At 38.2% G+C, this 11,091-nt stretch overlaps 1 protein-coding gene across 1 annotated transcript in view; it reads left to right on the forward strand.

Annotated features, from left to right (window-relative positions):
- Positions 1–3,216, forward strand: part of ZNF521 (zinc finger protein 521) — a gene marked incomplete at its 5' end in the record, with an annotated part of 88,801 nt that extends 85,585 nt beyond the window's left edge. The window contains one exon of the mRNA XM_009705411.1: positions 3,116–3,216. Coding sequence (XP_009703713.1) covers positions 3,116–3,208 — 93 coding nt within the window. The remainder of the gene's footprint in view (positions 1–3,115) is intronic.
- Positions 3,217–11,091: the final 7,875 nt, after the last annotated feature.

The raw sequence follows: 11,091 nt of genomic DNA on the forward strand, positions 1-11,091 counted from the left end.
ATCCGATTTTTCATCTGTGTTGTGCTACACAAGTGCTGCAAGGCTTCTTCCCCACCTAATCCAGGGAAGGAACACGGAGCTGCAATACCCCAGGGCTCGTTTCTGTCTTATTCCCCCAAGGTTCCCCTTTGTGAGAGCACAGAGTGAGGAGGGGCTGGGTCTTCCCCCCTAATCTCACCCCGGTAGGGAATTGGGACCAGCCATGAAGCACATCAGGACCCAGGAGCTCCTGTGAGCAGTTACGAGTCCCGTGGTTCTGACAAAGCTTGTGAGACTAAGACGTAACTTGCAGTGAAAAAGGACTTCCTTAGAATGCCAAACATATGGAAATAAGTATATGGGGTTTGTTCAGCGTGGTGTGAAAATGACTGGGTTTGATCACTTTGAAAATCTAAGAGTAAATGGAATTTACTGAGTTTGCTTTTAAAATAAAAACCACGCACAAGTTTAGACACTTTGAGATGAGTGTGTGTTGAGCTAATAAAAGTTGATGTCAACATTTTAGGATATGTTTGGAAACAAAAAAGAACTAGTGCTTGATCAAGCAGCAGTCACAAAAACATTCTTCCTTTCATGATAAACAGAAAACCTCTCTGTGTGATTCTGCAAAGATGTCGGATCATTTTGAAGAGGCTAGTAAGTGCTAGTAAATTATTAGTTTTTTGTTGTTGTCAAATGACTTTATTTTTTTGGCTTTAGACTTCAAAAAAACCCCAACCTTTGTATGTGTTGTCATTATGTACATCAGTCATAATTTTGCCGACAATTCTTGACATGCACTCTGCGTTGCTGTGCTAACAAGAGAAAAGACCTGCCATTAAGTTTATGTTTCTTTGTTTTTGAACAAAGTCACATATCAGGAATAATGCTAGGGGTATGCTAATAAACAATATATAGTGCCAGTCATCAGGGAGTAAGAAATATTTTCTAACTAGTTCTAAAGGGAAACAATGTTTTAAAAAAAGGGAGAGTGATTGTTATTTATGCAATATTGTTGTTCTATATGTCAGCATCAAAAAGCATCTTGTAAAGAGCTTAGCATAATAAATCGTTGATTGTGACTGTCATTATTTAGAGGTCTTTGATAGATCTAGATGTAGTGCAGTAAGGTTAAATTTACCAACATATAATAGGAAATCCTTAGACTGAATCTGAATTTCTACCAATGTTACCAGTATTGTCACAACAACAAAAAAGAGAAAAAGTGTTGTATCTGTTAAAACAGCAGGCTTTACAAATCATAACTGTAAAACTAAGTCAAAGCAGATTTGTTTTCTGGGTGTCCATTGGTTTTATTTGTCTACATAAGGCTTTAGCTTGGTTACATTTCAGAAAACTGAAGTTAATTTAAATGAAAAATGGTAAAAAAGGCTTATGATTGTTTCCACCGAGAAGCAATGCAACACATTTTGTTATTGTCATCAAGAAAATTAAAATAGTCTCTGTGTATGAGAAGCAATGGGAAATTTGTAAAGAGGAGCCCACAGGAACACTTAGTTTCAGACTTGACTTTGCTTAGTCACTAATTTTTAAGTTAACTTGGTAAGACAATGACATATGTTTAAAAAGCCTTGATATTCCTACCTACAGGCTTGAAGTAGAAAGATACTTAATGGATGGGCACTTTATCTGTCTGGGATGGGGCCTCTAAATTTAGATGCTGATAACAAATCCAGCAAATCTTTAATAACGTTTAGAGTCAGGGAAAACAACACCTTTTTAAAAAATATAATCAATTGTACCAGCTGCATAACACTCTTCAGAAGTTAAATATATACAAGACAGGCTGTATTTTTGATGCACATTATCTGGTGAATCCTACTTCTTCCCCAACTAGTATATATGAAATCTGCAATTTACTACATCTGTGCCAGCTTTTTGTGACTTTACATTCTTTAAAAAACATATGTTTTTCTTTTCTTTTCTTTTTTTTTCTTTTTGCTGATGTAGGCAAGGTGCCTGTGGCTGTACAGAAAGATACATGTCTCTTGAGTTACTGCCTTGATCTGGCAGTTCAGGGCTTACCTTGCCTTCACTGTATCTTCAAAACAACAATTGAGCTCTCCAGGACTGTTACCTTAGGACTTGAGTCCTTGATACTACAATTATGCAGTTGAATAATTTTATGAATCTGACTTGTCTCATTAGATGCCTGGATAACTGCAGATTTTAAGTCTTATGATGAAAAACCAAAATCTTGCTTTTGAATATCCCCTTAGTTTTCACTTTTAAAGCAATGCTTTCCAATATCAAATCTTTGGCCAATTCAGGTCAAGTAAAATAATAAGAGAAAATGCAATCACATTCTTAGGATGTTGAAATGTCTCAGATAAGTGTTATACCTTGTAGTAAAGTAAAATAGCAGATCTTTTGTGAAAGACAGCAAGACACAAATGAAAAACTTTTCCGGTGCACCAAAGAGAGCAGAGTAATGCATTTCCTGGTTTATAATGAAATTTCGTCTGTGTACATCATGATTTTTAAGTATGTCAGGCCCAATCTAATGTGGCCAGAAGGATTGCTCTCTGGATAGTTTCCAGCCAGCCTTCCCAGTTTTAGTACAGACTTACAAATAGATATTGAAGTAACGATTTGTCCAGACTAGCGGGGATTTTTCCCTCCTTGAAAGATGGCAACCTGATGGACCATTTAAAATGTACAGGGCAATGGAGGTTCTGCAGCCCAGTTGAGAATGAGGGAGAAGCAGATTTCTAATTTCTGTGTTCTGGTCCTGGCTTCTCCCCAATTCTGTAGTGGGCCCAATCCATTGGTATGAAATGAAGGATTCATGTCGATGTCAGTGTTGTTTGGATCACATCACACATATCCTCATTGCATTTTGCCTCCCATGAATACAAAGCTGGTGTTTTAACAATACTGGTCTGTCCATAGAGTTAGGAAGCTGAAAAAAACCAAACTCTACAGAGTTTCAGGAAACTCAAATAAAAGGTATTACAGAACTACAGAGTGCTATTTTTTAATATTAATAATTAAGCCTTAATGAAAACACTGCTGGAGAGCTTTAAATGACCACTGTGAACTCAGTATTTCGATTTATAATGAAATGGTTCCAATTGTCTGTTTCAGTAAATTTTATCTACCCTTGTTTCTTTAGAAGAAGACCTACCAGTGCATCAAATGTCAGATGGTTTTCTACAATGAATGGGATATCCAAGTTCACGTTGCAAACCACATGATTGGTAAGTGAAGCACTAAAACTTCTCAAAGACAGATAACCATTTCTCTTACTCATGATCATCATTGCCTCTAAAATTAAACAGAGTTAAGGAGAAATTAATTGTGCATCCATCAATGATTAACCTAGGCATGATTGATTTTTTTATTCATATTATTAGACTTGATAAAGCATTAGCATATTTTATTTTCTGCAAGGGCTAGTTTAGACTTCTGCAGAGAATTATATATCCACTGCCAGTCAAAACACAGGTGATTAGCAAATTAAACTTCTAATCATTTTTGCATTATTGAAAACAAACTAACAGGAATGGTTAATGAACTGGATGTTAGCTTTCCGTAGAGTTTTAGACAGGTTTTAATTTCAGAAGTTATTATGGTAATGACACTACTGTGTACTTCTCAAGCACCTTGGTACCAAAATCAAAACTGGTGAGTTTTTGTCATTAGGAAACATAAATAATTCAAATGGCCATAAAATAGTATTGTTTGTTGTGTTTGAGCAGTCTGGAAAAAAATCCTGAGTGTATCTGTATACAATTAAATACTATCATTTGTTTGAAAAAATAAGGAATTGTAGTAGTCAGTAATGGAATCTGCTCTTTAAGGTACAAGCATTTAAAAACGTCTTTTAGGATTCCTATATCCAAGCCTGGCTTGATGTTTACAAGGCTGTTACAGTTGTAAATTGGAATAAAACAAAAGCTGCATTTTCTTTGATATTCATATTTTCCTATTATTTGCTTATTCCCCAAGGTTTACCCATAATGTTTTCAATTTGGTAACCACTCAGTAATAGCACTAAGAGTTCTATCAGCCAATTAAATTTATCAAGCACATCATTTGCCCGCTAATAAGATAACATTGCCAGGGTTGTCTTGCTTTGTTTGTAGCCTCTTTTCCAAATTTCACTTTTCAAGACAGAGATGGATACCATTGATTTTATAATCCTGCTTCCCTTATGCTGTTTTTCTTGCTATAATAATAGAAAAGCATGCAGAGCACAGACCAAATGATACGGTATAGAAGCCAGTAACTATATATCCAACAGAAGAGAATTTGCTGGGTTTTTTCATTTTATAACTTAAAAATATTTAGTTTGATGCTTGTCTTTTTTTCTTTCAAGGTAACATGCAGATTTCTTCCATAAACACTAGTAATTTGGCTGCACTGTAAAAGAAAGTTACCTGCCAAAACTTAATAGCCCGTTTTTCTGGGTACTTTATTAATAGGTTTTAATACACTTAAAGCATGAACATTTTATATACTTCTCATAGAAATGAATAAACGCAAATGACAGGCTCGTTCTGCAAAGGAGCAAAGCGATTTGCCTGTTGGATTAAGCCTTAGTTTTGGTATTTTGTGTCTTTGGGGAGGAGATAATTTGAACTGCTTCACAGTATTCAATCTGGGTCAGTAACGTGGAATTTAAAAGTAGGTTATTACCAACAACAGAACTCACCATTTCTGCTGTTTTCTTTGAATCCAGTGTTTAACATGTTCTTACAGTGACACTGAAACATGAGAGGGAATACGGACACTGTGGGTAAGGGATGATGCTGGAATGGCATGTGGTGTGTTTGCTTGCCACCCACATCCCAAGTCCCTCACATTTTCAGAATAGGAGCCCACTTCTTTCATGGAATACTCAGATTTTCTTTTTTTTTCCTCTACTTTTTGGATGAGTTTTAGTAAAGGGTCAGAATGGGAGGAAAGAGAGGAGGAGAGAGTCAGTAAAGCAGGACAAATCCAGTTAGTTGGCTGCAGCCTGCAGATCTGAAACGACTGAGGTTTTCTTAAACTGAGCTATTAACTGCCAATGTTTTATTTCTAAAAGCTGGATGAGGTTGAATGAGAAAGGGAATCTTTTAAAAAATATTTAATTGTGTTGTCTGTGTTGTATCTAATCATGCATGATATTGCTTCATGACATAACCATAGTGACACAGATTTAAATGTGCTTAATATAAAATCTTCCCAGTGAAATAAAGAAGGAGCTTGCAAAACATGCAGGGAGATTTGCCGGTCATGCTTGTGGTAATCTGTGTTCAGTGGAAGATTCTTATCTGCGCTGCCAGACTTAACAGTGCAGCTCCTAATGATGTAGCCTCGATTAAGCAAATGCAAGGGGATTTTGTGTTGGGGTGGAGTGAAAGGAATATCAGCGTTCCGGAGAGTTTTGAATGTGACCTCAGAATCGAAGCACAGGGAAAAATAATTTCTGATCTCCAATTCTGTTAGCCTTCTCACCACTAATTGGATTTTTCCTTAGCTATCTTTCTAATTTCACTCTCCCCCCTCCTCTTTAATTTATATCATTGTTCACAGACCTTTTTCCAAGACTGTATTCTGTCTAGAGAGAAAGGTTCAAGGGGTGACATCAAGCTATTTAAAATTGCCCTTAGTTTATGTATGTCTGTAGGTAGGCTTATAGTATTCATATATAACACAGAAAACATGCAAGCAAACATTTGTGAGAATGCATATAGTACCTAACCCATATATATACCCATAGATATCTGCGTGCATATCAATATGTAGAGTGAAAAAGATGAAACAATTAAGTGAGTATTGACTTGTTGACACAGCACATTTACCAAACAAAAAACCCCTGATTTCCTGAACACGTTGATCCCTCCCTTTTTCACCTGTATCTGATAAAATGTGTCTTCTTGCCCTGCGTTCCTAGTAGGAGATTGGCAGAACAAGATGTAGTGTCTTCTCTTCTCTGGGGAAGGGAAAGTGAGAAAGCTTCAGAAGAGAGAGAGGGGGGGAGGGGGGGAAAGATGGACTTTAAATGTGAGGGAGAGGGAAGGTAATCTGGGAAAGCAGACGTTAAAAGTCTAACAGTGTGCTAATCCCTAGATCAAATGTAGAGGCAGTAAGTGCCTTTACGGACGTCATCACACAGCGTCAGTAACTGTTATTTCCTCTCATAGTAAAATGTTCTTTATCTGTGTTGCGGTTATTGATGGGTGTCTTCTTACCTGAAGGACTCCATAATTCAGGGCAAAGAGAAAAGGGGAGGCAGCTGGGACATTGGACAAACAAGAAGGTGGGAAGTCATCTGCCAAACTCCTCTCAGAAATGGGTGGGAACCACTGATAGAGATACATGCTCAGCCAGCTGAGGGAAACAGCTGCTACTCACCCTCTTTTTAGCAGTTTTGGAGCCTAGAAAAGTCGATGGTGTCCCATCTAATTACTGTGCCCCTTGAACACGATCCCAGGATGTGAGCTGAGTTCATGTTGCTAACATCTGCAGAGAGAAGTTGCATTATGGAAGGTCACTGAGGCAAAGATATGTTTATAAAACCCCAGTGTGAAACTTAGACTTTTAAATAAGGCAACCGGAATTACTTTGTTGGCTAAAATAGCTCCACTGAGGGTAGGTATTTTTAGGTTGTGTATATGTGTGTGTTTTTGTCTAATCAAATATAATCTCAACTAGACATTTAGCAGGGGAAGAGGGATTAGAGGCTATTTGAAAAGCCTCTTACTCTTCTTTGTTAGGAGGGTATATAGTGTTTTTACAGATTTTATTATACGTTTCAATCAATTCAACGAGAGGGATTATGCCACCTAATGGAAAATAAAATCTGCAGATGACCCAGTGAAGTGTAACCTTAAGTATCTTTGACAACAATACAATTTACATTCATTGTTACACAAGTTATATATTAAAAAGTTGTCATAGGGATGTCTTTCCTCAGTAACTACACGTTCATTACTTCTAGAACTTCCCATTTTAAAACTGTTCTTCAGCTTTTAATCGAGCCTTCTCGACATCTTTGTGATGGGACAAGGCAATAAGCCTTTTCCATTAATAGATGAGGACAAAGATGAAGAAGTGGAATTCCTTGCTCACGTTAAGTGAGTGAAAGCTCAAGAGTTCTGACTGCCGTATCTGTCCGCACATTTCTGGACACCAAGCTTCTTCAAGCAATGCCTGTGTTTGCTAAAACTACACACTGATTCAAGCTTAGGCTAGGGGATGCCAGTGGACAGAAAGTGAGGCAAACAATGGGCTGCTTTAAATAGACCCTCTGTTTAGGCATTATTTTAGACCTAGATGTAAGGATGTACTTTTGTTTGGATAGTCGTGAGGATGATTGCCAAACAAATACATGTTTGTTCATGTGTGTGTATTAAAATTTGCTGGTAAAACAATTTCTCGGTTTTTGAGTGGGAAAGGAGGAAGCGTATATCCAGGCATGTTTCATGTGGGTTTAGGGAGTGCTGGCATAAACGGTAATTCTTCAGCTGCCTTCTTTCCTTTACCTTTGTCTCCGGGTGGAATACATAGCATTTTTAGCAGCTTTCTTTGAGAAAATTCTATTTCTGGGTGCATAGTGTCTGTGGAAGAGAGGGAGGCTTTCTGGCATCCCTTTGTTTTCATGACATAGTTTACAGTTGGCATTTGACCTGAGAGGGTAGGAAGAGAGTCTCCCATTGTTTGTGTTCTGTTTGCTGCACTCCACTGCTCCTCCTATTATTTTCCCTGTTATTTTAAGCAGACAAGCTAAACATTGTTTTTTCTTCCACTGATTCCTTTACGTCTGTAGTATCTGATGCAGTTCAGTGTAAATAGACTAAACAGTTGCAGTAACAATTGCCTAGGATTTTGCACACATGCACATACAGAGTGGCTCAGAACTGAGTGAGTTCGAACGTGTTTAACTCAGAAAAGGAATTACTCCATATAAAATTAGGAGGCTCAACAGCAGTAGTGTAAATTTGTAAGTGCTCTGAGTAGACTGCTGTTAGGCATGAGATAATGTAAAGAGATGACATTGCCAAGAACTATTTATGAAGAGCTTAATTTTTTTCACTCTGATAATTCTTGACCAATAATTACCAGCTTCTAATTATCTATTTTAGTTAGAAAGAAATCTCTATCACTATGGAGGTTGGCATTGCAACTAGCGCATAAATCCCCAAAGAGGTAAATGTGTTCCAAACAGCCACAAACAACTGTCTCATGAAACATAGTGAGCAAATTGCGAGCCGCTGGCTGTGCACAACAGAGCAGCACATTTACCATTGAGGACTGATCAGGCTGACAAAGAGAATGATAAAAGGGGGAAACAGCCACAATCTTTGTAGTTTGCTGCTGCTTTTGTCGATGAAGAAAGCAAGCCCCAGTGTCATAGCAAGAGCCACTACCCCTCTGAAGAGTCGGAGAGCAAAGAGGAAGGGTGTCATGGTCGGGATTCAGTACCTTTTTGCAACCTTACTTTTGCCAATTTCTATATAGGTCGTTTCTGATAAGTAAACAGACTTTTCTTCCTTTAACCTTCTCAGTGTCATGTGTAAAACACCTTTTGTGAAGTCTGTTGTGGTGAGGAGGAGGCTTGTTTTTGTGGGGAGGGTGTAGTGTAGCATTGAGCGAGGTAGCAGGTGTGAGCAGGAGGACAAAATGAAGGGAAAGAAAAAAAGATATCGAGCACCAAAGTTAGGAAGCAAATGGGAAAACATGATGAAGCAACCCTGCAGTTGACCAGAAGAATTCTAGTTTACGCTAGCAAATACTTCATTAAACCCCAAGTAAACAAATCTGTACTGGAGCAATTGTAGTTTAAAAAGAAGAGTATATAGAAAGTGGGATCTAACATTTTAATTTCTCTGCAAAGAAATTTTACAGCTGTGTTTTACAGTAGCGAGTAGTATGTAACCATTAGAAGGCATAAACACACATTTTAGTGCAACTTGTGATTTTTTTTTTCAATGACAGTGATATAAGTATATAATATGTATATATGCTTGTGTGTTGTGTGGATATGCATATTTGCATTATGCATGTATTAACCGCATGCATAATAAACCTATAAAAATAAATCATCTTATTTGCCTCACATTTGTGCAGTGTATGTTATGGTACGTGTGGACAACATCACTGTTGTCCAGACAAAGGAAATACCTCAATCGGCTTTCTGGAGCCCAAGAAAATTTTAGTCTGGTTGTGATAGCATGCGGCATTCACACATTCCGTTATTTGTCTAATGCCTAAGGTCGTTAAAACCCATGATTTTCCTTTCACTTATGCAGAACGCTATGCTAGGCAACCAGTACTTTTTGCACCATGTTGACCTCAAGTAATACATCTTCAGAACGTCAGTTTAATCGCTGTACAGTAAAACTGATGTTGTGAAGTCCCTCTTAAGCCCAGGTTTTGAGAAAAAGAATCCCAAGATGCGCATCTACACACTAGAGGAGGAAGGAGGTGGAGACTTCCTTTTGCTGGTCATCTTTCACTGATTCCTGAGTAGTAAGAAATGGAAATTGTCGATTTATAGTGAATAGATGGATCATACCCTCTTAGCATCAGAAAATCATTTGGATGCCTGGGAATCTCCTATTTACAGGCAGAACTGGCAGGAAGTTGTCTAAAAGTTAGAGGAAACTTGGTCACCTTGTCTGCAAAATGAGGAGATGTCATTGAAATACCCAGGAAAATGGGCATTTGGAGTTAAATCTGAGAAAACGTAGGTTTATTTTGTGAGGAGCTGGGTTACAAAATAGACGAAATCTGGGCTGTTTAATACTAACAGGAAGCTACTCTCCTGTGGGCAATGCTGGCTTATTTGAAAAGCCCATAAAGGGTTTCTGCATGGACCATACAAAAGGGATACTTTCTCTTTAATAGCCATCTGTACAGGAGAGATGAGAAGTGGGCCAGGTCATCTCTCCTCAGCTGTCATGATATTAACGTAGGTAATGGAGCAAGCTCTGCGTTCTGCTGGGTGTTGTTTTTCATAGATGTTCATCGATTTACACAGATAATTCTATTTATTTCTTAGAGTTGGTCCAAGCAAACCAGGCAGAATAACAAACACCAAAGCATTTCAAATGACTTTATCTTTGTTGTTGTGTAATGTAACTTTTGTCTAAAAAATGGTGTCACACCTACTGTGCAGATGGCTGCATGATTTGTAAACCAGCCAAAACATTTAAACAAATGTGTGATCTGGGGATAGATTAAATAAAGGATAAAATGGAGTGTGGACCACAAATTCTAATAATCAGATGATTTTAAGTTGTGTGTAGTGTGGAGCGATGGTAGCAGCGATGGCAGGGAACGCTTGCCAATGACAGCAAGGTGCCTTACAGATCTCAGGATGGAGCCTGTGGCCTAGTAGGCCTCAGTTTGAGAGCTGCACATTTGCTGTACAGCTGGCAGCTCTGTATGGGGACATCAGATAAAACTTATGTAAAATGAAGTGTTATTGCTTCGTATGAAATTGTGCAGAGAGGGAATTTGCAGACAGTAACTGAAAACAGAATTCATGGTACCAATGAAGCAGACTGTAAATATGAAGAGGCTTTAATTATCTGCGCAATTTAACAAAAAATTCAAGATGTATTTGGAAACGGCAGAGGCAGCTGTAAACATGCTAGAGCGGCACCGTTCACCGGGCACCAGGTTATGTGTGTCACCGATTTGGGCTACGGGCACCCAGGTGCGAGCTTCCACCCACCGAGCCGCTCCTGCTTCGTTTCAGGGGTTTCAAGTAGGAACGGTTGCTTGCTTTTTGAGACAGCTTTTAGGAAAGACCACCCTGGCTTTTAAAATCATAGATGGTTCAGTCGGGACACAGTGTGCAAACATTTATGAACCCTTTTTTGGGGGTTTGGGGGGGGCACCTTGGGCTTAAAAAATTCTAATAAAATAGAATGAAAATGAGTTATTATTAAATAATACTACTAGTAATAATAATAGTAATTATAATACTACTAAAAGAAGCATTTGAAAAAATGTCCACAATTCAGGCTGGAGTTCATTTTGTAAAGAAATGAAGCAAAGAAGAATGTTCCAAAAACACGGAAGCTTTAGATTTTTCCTGCAGAAATCCTGTGGTATGAGTAACAGTTGATGAAGGGGACGCTATCGGAAGGT

Source organism: Cariama cristata, unplaced genomic scaffold (genome assembly GCF_000690535.1).
Source record: "Cariama cristata isolate BGI_N322 unplaced genomic scaffold, ASM69053v1 scaffold6510, whole genome shotgun sequence".
Classification (NCBI taxonomy): domain Eukaryota; kingdom Metazoa; phylum Chordata; class Aves; order Cariamiformes; family Cariamidae; genus Cariama; species Cariama cristata.